The following is a 17,090-nucleotide window of genomic DNA, read 5'->3' on the forward strand; positions in this document are numbered from 1 at the left end:
ATTGCCCCTGTTTCTGTGTCTCAGGTGAGCCGTGGTTAAGAAGGGGTGAGTGCTGGTCCTGTGATGGAGAACACCCAACTGCGGATGTTAGACAGCAGGGGTGTGTTGTCAGTCCCATGATACTGATATTTCTGTCATATCCCTGTGCTTCATAATCTCGTTGCCCTGCTTAAATCCAAGGGGATCCCATCAACAGCTTGATCCCCCTCCTCTCCCACTGTTCCCTTCTCTTTAGTTAACATGGGGTTTTTTTGAACACAAATGAACTGGGTTTTGCCTTGTTTTATTTAAAAGCTAGGCATGCTTGCTGAGAAGAGGGTTGGATGGAAATGCAGCAGGGTGCAGAGGAACTGAAGGCAGCCCCTCACTGCTTTGACTGTCGCTGCAGTGGCTGAGGTTTTTCTGTTCTGGTAAACACCATCTGCTTCACCTTTGGCTTTGGAAGGAAGCACAGGCTCTACCTGCGGCACATCCAGAGGAAATATTTGCTGTATCTCCCTTCCTGTGAAAGAAACCAAAACTGCCTTGTGCAAGGGTGGGTAGAGAGGGGAGGAGGGCGGTTGCTTTTTGACTGCCGCTGAGTGTGGTGGTGGTGGGCAGGAGCAGCCCTTCTCACAGGCATTGTCTATTTCTGGCAGTGGTTTTGCAGCGATTGGAGCCCCAAAAAGCCAAGCTTTGGCTGGAGGGGTCTGTTTGAGGGGTGTTATTGGGGTCTGCACCTGATTGTTGGCTTCAAAATCCCCCTTACTGTAACTTTCCAAGAGGGAGCCCTGCTGCAGTGAGAGCTGTGCGCACTCCCCACACCTGCGTGAGCATGCAGGGCTGTGCAACCAAGGGGGGAGAAAAGGGGGGGGGCTGCAAAGACCTTTTTGGGGGCGGAGCCCGGTGCGTTTCCTTGCAAGATACGGGGGTGCAAAGCCCTTTTTGGGGGTGGAGCCCGGTGCGTTTCCTTGCAAGATATGGGGGTGCAAAGCCCTTTTTGGGGCAGGACCCTGGGTATTTTGTTGGGGGGGGGGGGGGGGCGCAGAGCCAAGTGCATTGCCGTGCCACGGAGGGGTTGTAAAGCCGTAGGGGGTGGGGGGGGCCAGCACCCGGGGTGTCTCCTGGCTTTTGGGGGAGGGTAAAGGACTACAAGTCCCAGCAGCCCCTGCGCGCCGCCCTTCCGCCGCGCGCCGCGGAGCTGGGTGCGCGCGGGGCTCCGGCCCCGGGGCGCCCGCACCCCGGCCGGCGCGTGGCCGCCCGCCATGAGCTCAGGTCAGGGGGCCCACGCGTGGGGAGGGGGGGGTGGGGAGGCGGATGGGAGGGAAGGGAAGAGCGGGGGGATGCGGCGTGCACGGTCCCCCGGGTTGCATCGGGGAGCTCCGGGGTTTGCGCTGCGTGCGTGGCCCCCCACGGGTGTTGCATCGTGCGCGGCCCCACGGTTGCACTCATCCCCCCGCAGCCGTGCCTGTGCGATGGGTTGTGCAGGAAGGGGGAGGCTGCACGCAAGGTGCAGAGGGGAGGGCAGCTTCGCTTTATCTTGCTTTATTTCCCCCTCCAGCGGCGTTTGCGAAAGGAGGAGCGGGGGATGGTGCAAAGCGGGGAGCTGCCCCCTCCCCGGCATCGCAAATTTTGGGGGGGGGGGGGGTGGCAGAGCTGAGCGGGGAGCGCAGCAATGTCCCACAGGAGCCCCTGCCCACGTTGGGGTGCTGTGGGTCTGGAAAACGCTCTGCAGAGCCGCGGCTAACCGGGTTTGTGCTTTTGCTGTCACGGGATGTTGCAGTCTTCAGTCGGTGCTTCGTTACTGCAGAACTGTTTTGCTTTGCATCCCGTCGGGACATGAGCTCTTGGCCCCGCTCCTGCTGACAAGGATACATGGAGTCTGCGCTAAGGCGTGCACCGATTGATCCACGCAAGACGTGGGGAAACGAAACCCAGGCATCGCTTTGAGATGCTGTGAGCCCACTGAACCCCATGGCTGAATCCCTGCAGCCTGCCGGGGGCTGCTTCCCTGCAAGCAGGTTGATCAGACTTGGTGTTCAGGGAGGCTCCGAGCTTGTTGGGATCTGCAGCTGGAGCCAAGCATCCCTTTGCGGCGTCTTTAGTCGGCATCATGGAGATCGGGGTGGATTTGAAGGTTGTGAAGGACTGTGTTGCCTTTCTGACCCCATGAGCGGAGCAGTCCTGAGGTTTTCTTGTGCTGGTAAAGGATGCAATGTGATGTCAGGTAAGCGAGCCCTGAATTGGCATCGCTGCTGACCACAGCTTGGCCTTTCAGCCAAAAGACCCTTTGCAGGGTCAAGGCTGGCAGGGGGGAAAGGCATCAAGGCATTCAGAAGAGGCTGAAAAATACAGCTTTAGGTTCAGCCTAGTGTTGGGTGCGATACTGCACTGGAGAAAGCATCCGAGGTGCCCTGCATCCCTCGTGCCAGCAGCGTTTCTCATTCCAGGGCATACGGAAGTAGTGCAGCCTGTGCAACCTTTGTCCATTTCATTTTGAGTTTGCCCTGGTTGGCACAGAGGAGTTTCTCGAAGGCGGCGCAGGGGCGAGAGAGGAAGAGCTTTGTGGCAGGAAAGGGAGGAGTGTGACTGCACCATGGCTGGCCACCCATCGGAGGGCTTTTTGGGTGCCTGTACTTGGCTCCGTGGGGCTTGCCCGGCTGTGGTCCCTGCCACCATGGTCCCTGCCACCGTGCTGATCCCCCTGACAGCCCCTTGGATCCCCTTCGCCCATCTTTTGCGCCAGATCTGCAGCATAGCAGCACTCGGGGGTTAAATCTCACCCCTTTTTTTCCCCTGTGCTTCTTAAGGGTACTCAGGTTTAACACTGCCAGCTTGGGAGGCTGGCTCAAGAGACAGGAGGTACTCTAATCCTGGCTTAACACACCAAAATGGAGATGATGGGCTGCGAGGAACACGGCCTCTCTCTCCCTAAGGGAGGTAGGAGCACGTTATTTAACCAGCATTTGGGGAAAACGTGGGGTTTGGATACAAACAACCTTTTTTTGCCCCCCTCACTGGTGGTTGCCCAAGTGAGGATGCTCCCTGAAGCTGCCGAGTGCTTATCTCCAGCTTGGCAGGTGGTTTTGGCGTACAGTGAGGTCTTGCAAAACTGGGTGCAGGAGAGGTCAGGGCGATGCCTGTCCGGGGTGGGGGAGAAACCCACCCTGCTGGAAAGGTTTGACCGCCGTTGCCTCAGCCACCAGTTTGAGGTGGACAGGGCTACTGGGAGGGGCACCTTGCCTACAAGGACTTTCTTTTCTCTCCCATCTCAAGGGTTTGATGCACAAGAGCGATTCCCCTGGGGTTACTAGCAACAGCAGAGTCTGAATCCCCATCTTCCACGTCCCCACCTTGTATTGAGCCTGTCTCATCCTTTTGTTTCTTCCAGCCTTGGGGCGTTTTTCTGGTTGTGTTCCCCCAGTGGATGCTGCCATGTCTGGGTAGGACCAGACCGCCTGGTAAAACACGTTTGTTCCGGCTGCGTGGCGGGCAGAATGGCATGTTTCTCTCCGGTTGGCTTGCGCAGACAAGTTTATGTTGGCTTGGTGGAAATGGCAGGAGAATTGACGCCATCTCATCCCAACCCCTCACTGGGTCTGGGCTTGCAGCCGACCGTGACATCTCCCATCCCAAACTAGAGCCTGAAGGCTGCTCTGAAATATCCTCATGAGTTAAATAAATCTTGCCCTACGTGACCCAAACGCCATTTTCCTTTCCTTCTCCCTCCTTCCTTACTTTTGCCTCATCCCGATTTTCCATGTCCCCATCTCCAAGGGCCCAGATTGACCTTGTCAACCCCATCCTGTCAACCAGACAGCGCCAGACCTTGCTAGCTGGAGCAGTAACCTCCTTGGGTGGACCTTCCTCTTCTTGCATGCGATCTCTAGCCTGCACATGTGGATGGATGGATAGATAGATAGATAGATGGATGGAGGATGCTGCTCAGGAAGCCCTGAGCATCCAACAGGGACCATGAGCGTGGAGGGAGATCTCAAAGTCCCCTTGGGGTTTGTTTGCTTCAATCAAGGTGCTTGTAAAAGGGCTGTGACTGCAAAGGGAGCTTGTGGAGAAGGTCTCTGGGACCAGCGTGCATCCGCTTTTGATGCGTGTGCGCTGCTGGGGAGAAAAGCTATGTCTTGGGATGAAGTGTCAGGGCAAGGACCGTCGCTGGCATTCACAAACGGTCCCCAGCCAGGGCAGCTTTGCAGAGGGGTGTTCAGTGCCACGAGACACGTGGGCTCAAGGTTTCCAACTCTGCTTTCTGGCGTCAGAGGGTATGTCCTTCCCTGCTAGGACACGTGCTAGGTGTCAGGGCATCCTGAGCATCTTTCTCCCCAGTTTTCCCCCCAACCTTGATAGCAGGGACGCGTGGTCGTTCTCTGAAAGGTGCAAGACAGGGCACGAACTCTTCTTGGAGCCAGGCAGCTGGGACTTCAAGCAGCATTTTGGCTGTGCAAACCTGGCGTCAGTGGGGAATTGTGGCTCCCCTCTTCCCTTTGCAAGCTGGGCTGGTGCATTGCTGACCCCTCCCTGAGTTTGCCACTGCTCCTGGGTGTTATGTCCCCCTTAAGCCCCCCTTTAGCAGCAGAAAGAGAAGCAAATCTCTTCCCCAGGGCTCTCCAGACAAGCTCAGGGGTAAAACCCTCCAGCTTTGGGAGCCAGAGGAGGGACAGCCAGGTACCCCCACGCCGTGTTTGCCAACGAGTTGTGGCCGCTGCGCCACGATTCAAACTGGTAGCGCAGCTCCGTGGCATTCTGCCCTCCCCTCCACCAGCGCCGGATTCTTCCCAGACACATCCGCCAGCGGGCAGGTGATGACGGCTGTACCGATCCCATCCCAACCGGGAACGGCTCCGCTTGTGCAACCGGCGGGTTAAGGTGCGGTGAGTCAAGGCGAGAGCCCTTTCTCGCTCGCCGTGTTTTGGGGAGCAGCCGGGATGGGAGTGGGAGGTGAGAAAACCCACGGGGACGGGGATGGGGTTGTGCAAGAGCCGCAGCTCTGCAGGACAGAGCCAGTTGCAGCCATGCTCATGCGCTCCTCCAAAAGATTTGCTGCTTATAGGATCAAGGAAGTCGTAATAATTTTGTTGTTGCTAACAGCAGAGTTCAGGCGGAGAGGTGGGCTGTGCTTCTTGCTACGCAGCCTGGTTCGGGGAGGTACAGAAAGTGAACTGGGCTGTTTTCGGGTTGTTTCGATACTTTCCCCCTTCTGCAAACCCTGCAGACAGCGCTGGAGAAAAGCCTTTGTGCAAGGCAGCCCCTCGCCCTCTCCTTTGTTCTGCTCTTTTGAAGGGCGGCACACGCTCCTCCTCGCCCTCCCGCACCCGCTCCCGGCCTCGTTTAACCTGGAATCGACGCTTTTTACAGAGTTTGACACTGGCAGCGGGGAGATCTGATGTCTCCCCTCCTCGCGGGCCCTTGGCGAGCTTCACAGCCATTCCTTTTGGCTCCTGGGAGGGCTTTTGTTTTAATAAACCATCCATTGCGCTCATCCCCCTCCTTCCTCAACCTGGAACTTATCCCTTGGAGCGGCACCGGCTGTGTTTTGGGAGCTGGCTACCGACTGGGTCGCTTGGTGAGATGGAGACCCCATCCCTGCTAGTCATCAAAACCAAGGGATGGTTTTAATTAACTGCTTTTGTCACCTGCAGACGAGCTCTAGGGTTGGACCAGGGAGCGGCAGGAATCCAGCCAGGGTGGCTTTTCCAGCAGAGGACGGGTGCATGGGCTCCCACCCGGCGTGTAAATCGTTAAGCCGGTCGGAGTGCCCTCCTGGAAATCTGAACCCAGCCCAGCCAGGAAAATTATCTGCCAGCTCCAAGGGTGGGAACTAGCTCCTGGGTTTGTGTTTGTGCCACGTGTTATCTCCCTGCTGCTGCTTTAAGATCCCGGAGTTGGACACCATGGCTTGTAATCTGGAGTGGATTTAGGGCATAAGTGGTTCTAACTTCATGGGACTGAGGGTGATGATTAAAATCCCACCTGGGATGATTATGGCGATGCCTCCAGTGATCCCTGTCTCCCAGGCTGGTCATCGGGGTGCAGTAGAGAGTGACGTGAATCGGAGGTGCTGAGCCACGCTGGGCATCGTTAAAACTAGAAAAAGCAAATTTCGTGGCCACGTCCTCCGTGCAGGGGGAAACACAAGGAACAAACAAGCATGAAAAGTGGCAGGGAGAGCTCTCCCTGTACTTGACCTGGCTCTGCACCAGCCCTGCTCCCTTCCCCCGGCTGCTAAGCCGCTGGTTTTGTGCCAGCTTTTCTCCTCGGGCTCTTTTGGCATTGTTCGTGTGAGCGTCACGTGCCGTGGGAGGGTGACTGGGCAGCGCTGGGGTGCCCCGTGCCCGCAGCATCCCCTTGCGCGGCAGAGGTGGCCCTGAGCGGCTCTGCCGGGAGCCGGGGTGGATGGCAGAGGGGACATCAAGTCCAGCCACCTTCTGGGACTGATCCGGGGATGTCATCGCTGCAGCTGGGAGCCCATCACTGTGGCATCTCCTAAATAACCCCTCGGATCAGCTCCCTTTATTTTTTGCCCTGTTCTTTGACTTTGCAGACAGCAGCAGGCTGCTGGGGAACCAGCGGCCGGGCTACGGGACGCTGCAGCGAGACGCCGATAAATCCCGCATGGTAGGTCTGAGGGTTCACCGCGGGGAGGAAGGCGTGCCAGGGCTGGGTTGGCACAAAAACCATGTGTTATCTGCAACACCAGCACAAGATGGTGGTTTTCCATCCCCAAAGCTACTTGATTGTCACCTGCCTGGTGTTAAGCCACGCCAGGAGGCTTAGGGCTTTTATCAGTTTAGGATTTAGATGCTTGATAATCTTAATTTCAGTTTATTTTATGAATAAGCATCCCTGTAAAGGTGACCTCCTCTCTTCCAGGAGGTCACGGGCTACCAGACCAAGACATGGCGGGTGGCCCTGTGCCACGCTTGCTCCGTGCTGACGGCAGGGCTGCTTCTTGTCCTTTTCCACTGGAAGCCAAGCCTGGAGGTGCAGGCAAAGTGCAAGCCCTGCGCCCTCGGCCAGGCTGACTGGGTAATCATCAGAGTAAGTCCCCAGAGGGGTCCAGGGGACACAGGGGTCTGGGGTTGGGCTCTGCCACTGGCTCCCCAGGATGGCCCTGGGCATGTTCCTTGCTACTTGTCACCCTCCCCTCCCTAATTGTGTTTGACATCTCCTTTCATCAAGCAATGCGCTACCTCAGAGCCAGATTATTCCAGGAATTATTATTATTCCTGGAATAATTTTGCACTTTCCCCTTCTGTAGCAGCCAGCCTGGTTTCGCATTTCTCTTTATTTATTGTCCCTGAAACCCAGCTGTCATCTGGGACGGGTGGCCGGGGACTCCCTGCCTGCCTGTGACACTGTCCCTGTTTGAAGGAGCAGGGAGGACATGTGGGGAGCTTCCCATTTCCCTCTGCTCAGACCCATGCCTGTGTTGCAGGACCGATTTGGACAGTGCTTCACCACACGTGTGCGCACGGAGGCGCTGGGCGAGGGCAGGTGAGCCGGGCTCACGTCCCCGCAGAGATGCCGGCGGGCAGGGGCTTGCGTGTGCTTTTGGCTTCAAGGGAGGGGGGTGTTTGCAGCAGCGCTGGTGGATGGGGAGGGACTGACCCTTGGTTTTCCACCCCGAGCAGCCTGGAGCATCACCCTGGGGCCAAGCTGGAGGACCGGAGGAGCAGCATCGCCATCGGCGTGTCGGATGAGGAGGAGAGCCGGGACACCATCCGGCTGCATGAGAAGGAAGAGGTAACGCTAGCGACCCTTCCCACCCACCACCCTGTAAATCCTCTCCCTTGGTGTGGGCTGCCCTCATATCCTGCTAATACCTTATTTTTTCTGTCCTTCTCTGCTCAGAAGAACATCTTGCGGTACTATCTCTTCGAGGGCATGCGCTACATCTGGATCGAACGGCGGCAGGCATACTGTAAAGTCAGGTATTTCTCTGTCCCAACCTGCCACAGCAAACCTCTCTGCATCTCTCGGCTGCTCTCCTTGGCCCCTCAGCTCCCCCAAAATGGTCCTGCCCGGCTGGAAGTCACATAACCACGCTTGAGCTTTTCTCCGTGCTGCAAAGCCTTTGGAGACCATCCCTAGAGCACTGGGCCAGGGAAGCTGTGCTGCCTCTGCCCCCAAGTTGTTGATGATGCCTGTCTTTGTGGGCAGAGGAAACCGGGTGAAGTAGTTTGGCAGCTGCCCCGTGCTGGATGGTCCTCACTGCACTGTGCCGCTCGCAGCTCTCCGAACTGTGCCCCTTTTGTTCCTGCTCCTTGGTGCCCGCGAACTGTGTCAGAGGCTGAGGAACAAGATGCTCTCCCTTTCCTAAAGGGTTTTTTTTTGTCACCAAGAACTTGGACATGGTGTTTGTTCTGCAGGGCAGGCTCCTGCTGATTTTGACTCTGTTTCTCTGTTTTTCTTTCCCTTCACACTTGCCAGCATCTTGGATGAAGGTTGGACCTGTGCAGATCTCCACCTCTCCCAGGCTGGGCTTGACCAGCAAGACCACAACACCAGGTGGGGATCTACCAGCTTCGTGGGACCTACCCAGGGAGCGCAGATGAGGCTTTTCCAGGGGCCAGCAAATCCTGGAGCCTGGGTTTTTCTTGCATTCAGACCTCAAAAGCGAGGACAGCTAGGTGGGCTGGATTGCCCTGGCTTGGCTTCTTCACATAATTGGACTCCCATGGAGGTCTGGGCAGCATGAGGGTCCCTCGAGTTGGAAATGCAGCTTTTCCCTAGCATGCATTTGCCTTCCCCCTTGCTTTTCTCTCCCCTTTGCAGAAGGAAGATCTATGGACCGAACCTCATCGAGGTGCCAGTCAAGTCCTATGCGAGGCTGTTGGTGGAGGAGGTGTGCATCTACGGGCTGTGCTTCAAAAGAGCAAGTTGTCCCAGGGCAGATCCTTCCCCTGCTCCGTTTCCCTTACTGCAAGTGCTTTATGGGCCCTTCCTCTCTGGTAGGGAGGAGAGGACTTTAGGAGAGGCACCTTGGGCAGAGATCAGAGAAGGCAGAGCTGGTACAGCTGTGGACAGGACCCGTCCTGCCTCTTAGCTCAGACAGGAGCATCCCCAGGTAGTTGCAGAGGTGGCTGAGCATCCTCAGGAATACTGACCGTAAGCAAAGCCGGGGAAGGATGAAGCATTTGTAAGAAGTCAGCTAGTTCATCCCCAGCCCCAGGGAAGGGCCAGCTTCTCCTCTGCATAAGCAGTTTTTCCTCAAGGAGCCTGGAGGTCTCATGATGGGCTCAAGGAAGCTCTCCCCCCAAAAAACTTCTCTCTCTGCTTGTTCCCTTCCAGGTGCTCAATCCCTTCTACATCTTCCAAGTCTTCAGCATCGTGCTGTGGGTCTGTGACGCCTATTACTACTACGCTGCCTGCATCTTCCTCATCTCTACCATCTCCTTAGGGCTGTCCCTCTATGAGACGAGGAAGGTTGGTGATGGGCTTATTTGGGACAAGCAGCTCTAGTGAAGTAGCCCATTTTCTGATGCTGTTTGACCTCTGTGCTGATGTTGACCTTCCTCTGAGCCCAGCTGGGTGAGGACAGCCCATACTCCCAGTGGTGGGGCAGGTTTCCTTGTCCTTCATCCGTGGTCCCGAGCCTTCGAGACCTGCCTTACGGATGCTTTGCTGTGCTTTTTGAGCTGCTCTTGGGTGGCTGCTAACTGCTACCTCCCTTGCAGCAAAGTGCCACACTGCAAAACATGGCCAAGATGTCAGTCGGTGTCCGAGTCCATCGCCCCAGCGGAGGTGAGTGTGATGCCCGTGATGAGCGAGGGCTCCTGGTGTGAAGCTGTTCGGGATGGTGCCAGGATGACATGTCTGAGCACGGCCGCGCTTTTTTCCAGAGGAGATGGTGGTGAGCTCCGCAGACTTGGTCCCAGGCGATTGCATCAGCCTCCCAACGGACGGGATGCTGGTCCCTTGCGATGCCGCACTGCTGACGGGCGAGTGCATGGTCAACGAGAGCATGCTGACGGGTAAGAGCCACTGCACACCTCTGCCACCCCAGCTTTTGCTTGGGATTTTGGGGGAGAGGATGAGCCTTGTATCTCGGTGGCCCTACGGCAGCCCATTCCCATCCAGGCTGGTTGGACCCTGACCCCCCAGGGTGATAAACCTCCCTCCATGGTGTTCCTTACCACAGGGGAGAGCGTGCCGGTGATGAAAACCCCTCTCCCGGCTGGCAGCCAGGCAGCCAGCACCATCTATTCCCCCGAGGAGCACAGGCGGCACACCTTGTTCTGCGGGACGCAGGTCATCCAAGCCAAGTCCTACGTGGGCAGAGAAGTGCTGGCTGTGGTGACCCGCACAGGTAATGGATTGAGGGGAAAAGCTGGGCTTAAGCCACATCCTTCGGAGCGGTGACTTTGCACATGCTTACCTTCTGCCCCTCTCCTGCAGGGTTTTGCACAGCCAAAGGGGATCTCATCAGCTCCATCCTCTACCCTAAACCCGTGAGCTTCAAGTTCTACAAGGATGCTGTGAAGTTCGTCCTGTTCCTCGCAATCCTGGGTACGTCTGAGTGTGGAGGCACAGCCAGGAGCAGCCAAGCTCCTCTTAAATGGTTGAACCCACCCTTCACCTGCTTTGCTTTGTAACCAAGCCCGTTCTCTCTCCCACACAGCTTTTATCGGCACACTGTACAGCATCCTCATCTTGGTTAAAAACCAGGTAGGGTTGTTGGAGCTGGTGAATCCTTGAGCACAGGCTGGCACTGGGACTGTCAGCCGATGCGAGTGGAGGTGGGTGAGGGCTATCAGGATGCCCACTACTCTTCCTCCTCACCTGCCAGGTCCCCGTGGGGCAAATCATCATCCGTGCCCTCGATCTCATCACTGTCATCGTGCCCCCGGCTCTCCCGGCTGCGATGACAGTGGGCACCATCTACGCCCAGAACAGGCTGAAGAAACAGGGTATCTTCTGCATCAGCCCTCCTCGTATCAACCTCTGCGGGAAGATCCGCCTGGTTTGCTTTGACAAGGTGAGTCTCGGGCAGTACTGTGGGACCACAGTTTCCAGCTCAGGGGGCTGGCCTGAACCCACCACGCTCTTCCCGCAGACAGGAACCCTGACGGAGGAAGGTCTGGATGTCTGGGGGGTGGTCCCGCTGGAGAACAACCACTTCATGCCCATCGTCCACGAGCCCCGCTGCCTGCCCGCCGGTCCCTTGCTCTACTCCCTGGCCACCTGCCACACCATCTCACTGCTGCGGACACAGCCCATCGGGGATCCTGTGGACCTCAAGATGGTGGAGTCCACCGGCTGGGTAAGACAAGCAGTGGGCAAAGTTGCTTATCTATGAAGAGTGAGGTGGCACACATTTTGCTCTGCCAGGAGAGGAGGTGTTTAAACCATCCATGGGCTGCTGTGGGCTAGGTGGGGCTTTGCCATCTCAGCATCTGCCTTGGTTTCAGCGCCTGGAGATGATGGAGGAGGAGGAAGGTGAGCTGCCCGCCTTCCAGCAGTTTGGGACGAAGGTCTTGGCTGTGATGAAACCTCCGCCTGAGGAAGAACAGCCGCGAGACAGGGTAGGTCCTGTGGACCAGAGTGGCTCAGGTTCCCCAAGTCACTGGGTCTGCACTCCCAAAGGTGCTTCACAGCCCCTGGAGAGGTTGTACCTCCCAGAGAAGTTCCTGCCTGGCCCTGACACCCGCACCCTCTCCTCCACAGAAGCACCAGTCACCCGTGGGGATCCTCCGGCGTTTCCCCTTCTCCTCCTCCTTGCAGAGGATGAGCGTCCTGGTGAAGCTGCCTGGCGAAGCCTCAGCCCGTGTCTACATCAAGGGTGCACCAGAGATGGTGGCCAGCCTTTGCAGGAAGGAAACAGGTACATGCTGGGCGACGGGGGTTCACTATCACTCCCCAGCTGAGAAGCAGCCAGTCCTGCTGCTCCGTCATCCGTCTGCACCCCTGCAGCTCATCCCTACAGGGAATTATCCTCGGTCATGCCACGGGGCAGTTTGCAGAGTCACAGGGCTTTGGATTAGCTCCAGCCACGTTGGGGGAAGAAAATAGGAGCCAGAAGACAGGGAAGGGGGTTGGAGTCTGGATGAGCATCCAGAACCCTTCAGTCCTTTGGGAGCTCAAGCCCTGACTCCCCTTGCTGGGTCTGTGCAGCCACGGTTCATTCAGGAACTATTTTGACCTTGCTTTTCCCCTCGTGGCTGGCAGTGCCCGTGGATTTCTCCCAGATGCTGCGACACTACACCACGGATGGTTTCCGGGTCTTGGGTCTGGCTTGCAAACCCCTGAGCACAGTGACCACCTTTGAGGAGGCCCTGCAGCTCCCGAGGTTAGTGCCAACAACTTTTTTCTCCATTTACATCTCGTTTGCTCTGAGCATTTCATGGGATGCTTTGCTGCCCTGCAGCCTGCCCCATCCTAGCAGCCTGCAAGGAATTAAACCCTAACACATACTAAAGCAATTGCAGGCTGCCTCCCAGATGGATTTTTAGCTGTTTATACCAATGGATCTGCTCTGCCTTGTGTTGAAGAGAGTGTTGAACGGCTCGTTGTATCCCACCAGGGACTCCGTGGAGAGCAGCCTGACCTTTCTGGGGTTCCTCGTTATGAAAAACGTCCTCAAGCCAGAGTCTGCACCCGTGATTCACCTCCTGAGGAACGCCAACATCCGCCCCGTCATGGTGACAGGTGACCCTGCAGAGGGAATGCTGGGCTCAGGGAAGAGATGGGACACGTCTGACCGTTGATGTGCCAAGGGGCGAAGGGTTTCTCCACCAGAAATCAGTGGCCTGAAGCAGCTGGGAGGCACGGCAAGGACTCCTGGGCCCCGGTTTTGTGCATCCCTGCTACTTGTTTGCATTGCTTTGCCAGTGGGCTCACGGCAGGCGGGGTGCGGAAGGGTGCAGGCTGCTTTTTCATGGATGCAGCATGAACCCACAGACATGGGGTGGGTGGCTTTAACAGCAAAGCTGCTCATGGTTTCACTGCTGATCACATAAATGTTGATATCTCATGAGCACCCCAAATTGCACAGCTAACGGCGGGGGACGTAGGAGTCACCTTTGGGTGTTTTGCAGCAAGGCAAGCAGTGCTGCCAGGGTTTGAAGCTGCTGCCTTTCTTTGGGGTGGGGCAGAAATGAGATTTTGGAGCTCTCCCCCAAAACACAGGGAAGCAAAGGGACCCACAACGTGCCTGTGGTGGCTGGAAGGGAGGATGCAGCAGGTCTGAACTGCTCTTCTTGGCTTGCAGCCGTGTGAGACCCTGCCAGCACTGGCTAGCAAACGCCGCTCGCTGTTACTCAGCCCCACCACCTCTTTCTGCTAGGAGACAACATGCTGACAGCCGTCAACGTGGCCAAGAGCTGCCGCATGGTGGAGCCTGAAGAGCGGGTAATCTTCGTCAACGCCTCCCCGCCCAGCCATGACAAACCCGCTGCTCTGAAATTCATCCTCGCCGAGCACTCCCAGGGTGAAGAGCTGCCAGAGGTGAGTCCCGAGGCAACGTTTTGGGGGGTTTTGTACAGCCCAAACTGCCTGTCACCTTGCAGGACTCTCTTTTCCCAGCATCGTTACTCTTAGAGGCAGTTAGGGGTGTGATTCTGCCCCTTGTCAAATGCCTCCTTTAGGAGAAGATAACCTTCTCCTGTTTCTCCCTGGGAGCACATCAGGCTGGAGCTGATGCTCCAAACACCCTTGTTGGATGGAGCCAACACTGTGCTGCTCAGGTCCTGCTCCAGGCTTGGCATGAAGGGCTTGATCACACAAGCTTTTTATCCAAAATACCATCATTTGTATGCCTGGAATTGAGGTTTAAGGAAAGCTGCTTTCTCTCCTGCTCCATGCAGGTTGAGGATGCTGGTTCAGACCGCTGCCCAGGGGCTCAGCAGGGATTTGAGCACGAGTCAAAGCCCTGCTGCAGAAAAAGGAATTGTTTTCCTTGGCAGGGTCTGCACCAGCAAGACGGCTGCTTTGTCCAGCCACAGCCCTGCCACTTCGCACTGAATGGCAAATCCTTCGCCGTGGTTTGCGAGCACTTCGCCGACCTGCTGCCGAAGGTGAGTCCGACAGCAGGGAATCCTCCAGCAAGGTTGACCTCACCAGGGTTTCATGCTGCAGCCTCGCAGCTGCAAAACAAAATGCCCTGAGGGTTTTTTTTTTGCCAGTGCAAGATGCCCTCTGCCCTGCCAAGCTGGGAAAGCTCAAAATAACCAGGGTCCTCCTTGGTGCTCAGGGATGCAAGGTGCTGTGATACGAACATGGAGCCTTTTTCTCTTTGCAGATCCTCATCCGAGCCACCGTGTTCGCCCGCATGTCACCTGACCAGAAGACTCAGCTGGTGTGCAGCCTGCAAGAGCTCAAGTAAGCCCCGCCAGCCCCAAGGGATGGAGGACAGAGGAGGGCAAGGGGGTTAGTCCTCTGCCCAGAGACTTCTCTCGTGTGCTAGAGCGGTTGGCAGCTGCGAAATCAGATCCTGCCCTCTCCCAGATGTGGGGTGATCCTAAATACAGGGGCGTAACCTTGAAGACCCAGGGCTTTTTCCCCCGTCCTGTCATGAAATATTGGATCTCTTCTCGCCGCAGCTACTGCGTGGGGATGTGTGGGGACGGTGCCAATGACTGCGGGGCTCTGAAGGCGGCCGACGTGGGCATCTCGCTGGCAGAGGCAGAGGCATCAGTAGCCTCACCGTTTACCTCCCGCGTGGCCAACATCGAGTGCGTGCCCACCGTCATCCGGTGAGCTGCCGGGAGCCTCGTGGTGGGGGATAAAAACTAGGGTGGGTGTCTCCTGAGTGCGTCTGTCCCCTCTTTGGGACAACTCATGGAAAGCGTGTTGTGGCTGGTGGGTGAATCTCTCTCTCTCTCTGCAGGGAGGGCAGGTGCTCACTGGTCACCTCCTTCGGCGTCTTTAAGTACATGGCCCTGTACAGCCTGGTGCAGTTTGTGTCCGTCCTGCTGCTCTACACAGTGAGTCCCATGGTTGCCCGAATGCCTGCGATGCTCAGGGATGCCTTTGGGTCACCTTGTCCTTGCTGGGTTTTAACCTGTCCCTTCCCTAGCCCCCCACTGAGAGCGGGTGATTTCTCCTTCCCAGATCAACACCAACCTGAGCGATTTCCAGTTCCTCTTCTTCGACCTGATCATCACCACCACTGTGGCGGTGCTGATGGGTCGGACCGGTCCTGCCCAGGAGCTGGGAGTGGAACGTCCCCAAGGGGCATTGATCAGCATCCTCGTGCTGGGCAGCCTGCTCCTCCAAACGGCTTTGCTGATCACCGTGCAAGTCCTCAGCTACTTCACCACCATCTCGCAGAGCTGGTAAGACACCCAGCTTCATGTGGGTTTAGTGATGGGAACAGCACAGAGGATTGCAATGAAGCCTGGGTACTTGTCCATGGTTTCGGCCAACGCTGGCTGGCATCAAGGATGTGTCCAGCCACCTTGCAGCGAACGGCTCCCGTGTGCTCATGGAGAACAAGGGCTTGGTGTTTAGACCCTCTCCTCGCCTCACTTCATCTGACCCTCTGCCTTCTCCCCTGCCTGCCTCAGGTACGTGCCGCTGAACAGCACAGTGACGGCTCCCCAAAACTTGCCCAACTACGAGAACACAGTCCTCTTCTGTGTCACGGGCTTTCAGTACCTCATCCTGGCCGTCGCCATGTCCAAGGGGTACCCATTTCGGGAGCCACTCTACACCAATGGTGAGGATGATGCTGGCCACATGGGCAAAGAGAGACATCAAACCATCCTCCTCCTCAACCCTCTTCCTTCTCGCCCTCAGTGCTATTCTTGGTAGTCCTCATCCTCCTTTTTGGCCTCATGATATGGTTGACCCTCTACCCACTGGGCTTCCCCAAAACCCTGCTGAAGCTGCAGGGCATCGATGACTTGAATTTCAAGCTGCTGCTGCTGGGGATCGCTGCCCTCAACTTCTTCGCCGCCTTTGTGCTGGAGGTAGGTTGGCCCAGGATGGGCATTGGGCACACGAGGGGCGCACGTCATCCTTTTGGGTCTGTCCGAGTAACCCCTTTTCCAGGAGCCATGGGCACGAAGGGAGCAGGGCTTACCTTGGCGTCAGCTCTGCCCCCTCCTTGGGGTCTACAGCCTCCCCAAAACCTGTTCTCCCCCCCTTATTTGCTGCAGACCGCCCTGGACCACGGCTTGCTCAGCTGTCTCCGCAAGCTGCGCCGAAAGAAAGCGTCCAAGAAGCTTTTCAAGAGGCTGGAAAAGGAGCTGAGCCAACAGCAGCCATCCTGGCCACCCCTTAATGAACCGCTCTTCGCTACACCCAAGATGTCCATCGCTGTGAGATAGCACGTGCCGGGCTTCCTTCCTGCCTGCTCTGCAGGCCAGCGCTGCCTGCCAGCCCTTGGACGCTGTCGTTTATTTATTTATCCTGGTAAATCGAGGGATGCGGTAGGCAGCGCGGCTCATCCTCCCCATGGGGAGACCCCCCAGCATCACAGCTGTGAATCTGCACATGCCGGTCCCACAGTCCTGGCCAAGAGGAGGAGATGCTAGAGAAGTAAACTGGAGGAGAGGGTCCAGAAGAAGAGGAGAAATGGTCCAGCTCAGCTCTTCTTCCAGGACCTCTCCACTCCCGTGCTGGCCTTGGACCCATCTCCCCATGCTGAGCACCAGTACTGTTTCGTAGGGGGACACCGCCTCCCTTTTCCTTTCCTGGCTGGTCAAAACCACCAAGAAGAGGGTCCCCGATCTTCTCATGGCAAGGGCACCCACCCCAGCCTCGTGTCCCTGCTCACTGTGAAAAAAAAACCCTCCACCGTCCCCTACGGCCACCCTAGATGTGTAGGAACTGTTTACAAACCACCCCATCCCTGGCTTGCCAAGGATGCTGCTCAATCCCCAGCGCCCGGGGACCAGCCACGGGCACCCTCTCCGCTTGCGATGCTCCTGCAGAGCACTTCTGCTTTCGGACGGGTCCTTTGTAGCATTAAAAAAACCCCTGAATCTCTTTATTTTTTAACTCTACTCCAGTGCATCGAGGTGTAAGTGCAGTCGGGAGAATGACGTACGGCTTTCGGTTTCCATATGGTGCTGTCGTGAGCATTGTCTAATAAATTAACACTATTTTCTTGACTGCTTGTTTGTGCTGCCTGGCGTGGATGGAGTGCTTGG

General features: G+C 56.9%; 1 protein-coding gene across 9 annotated transcripts; it reads left to right on the top strand.

Moving 5' to 3' along the window:
- The first annotated feature begins 1,155 nt into the window (after nt 1-1,155).
- Nucleotides 1,156-17,051, top strand: ATP13A2 (ATPase cation transporting 13A2). Of its 9 annotated transcripts, none has more exons than XM_052792258.1 (30): nt 2,121-2,206; nt 3,371-4,860; nt 6,536-6,609; nt 6,865-7,032; nt 7,430-7,488; nt 7,623-7,737; nt 7,846-7,925; nt 8,425-8,502; nt 8,770-8,839; nt 9,286-9,420; nt 9,672-9,738; nt 9,837-9,968; nt 10,136-10,303; nt 10,393-10,503; nt 10,616-10,662; nt 10,784-10,972; nt 11,051-11,257; nt 11,406-11,519; nt 11,662-11,818; nt 12,163-12,283; nt 12,518-12,642; nt 13,280-13,440; nt 13,899-14,009; nt 14,234-14,313; nt 14,535-14,687; nt 14,822-14,918; nt 15,046-15,269; nt 15,501-15,652; nt 15,733-15,905; nt 16,095-17,051. In XM_052792258.1, the coding sequence occupies exons 3-30, from the start codon at nt 6,607-6,609 to the stop codon at nt 16,263-16,265; spliced, it is 3,468 nt and encodes a 1,155-aa protein (XP_052648218.1). In that variant the 5' UTR covers nt 2,121-2,206; nt 3,371-4,860; nt 6,536-6,606; the 3' UTR covers nt 16,266-17,051. The 9 variants fall into 9 exon arrangements, with proteins under 9 accessions (XP_052648213.1, XP_052648215.1, XP_052648209.1 ...); XM_052792257.1 differs by lacking the exon at nt 2,121-2,206 and adding an exon at nt 5,350-5,557 and having other exon boundaries at nt 2,790-4,860; XM_052792253.1 differs by lacking the exons at nt 2,121-2,206; nt 3,371-4,860 and adding an exon at nt 1,156-1,254.
- The last annotated feature ends 39 nt before the right edge of the window (nt 17,052-17,090 follow it).

This window comes from Harpia harpyja, chromosome 7 (genome assembly GCF_026419915.1).
Source record: "Harpia harpyja isolate bHarHar1 chromosome 7, bHarHar1 primary haplotype, whole genome shotgun sequence".
NCBI lineage: Eukaryota > Metazoa > Chordata > Aves > Accipitriformes > Accipitridae > Harpia > Harpia harpyja.

What these genes read in the sequence shown, in the direction of transcription:
- ATP13A2 (XM_052792249.1), top strand. Translation starts at nt 1,954, where the DNA reads ATGGCTGAATCCCTGCAGCCTGCCGGGGGCTGCTTCCCTGCAAGCAGG. An exon ending in CTGACTGGGTAATCATCAGA is followed by an intron (nt 7,033 to 7,429) that starts GTAAGTCCCCAG and finishes CCTGTGTTGCAG; the next exon opens with GACCGATTTGGACAGTGCTT. An exon ending in CCGCCCCGTCATGGTGACAG is followed by an intron (nt 12,643 to 13,279) that starts GTGACCCTGCAG and finishes TCTTTCTGCTAG; the next exon opens with GAGACAACATGCTGACAGCC.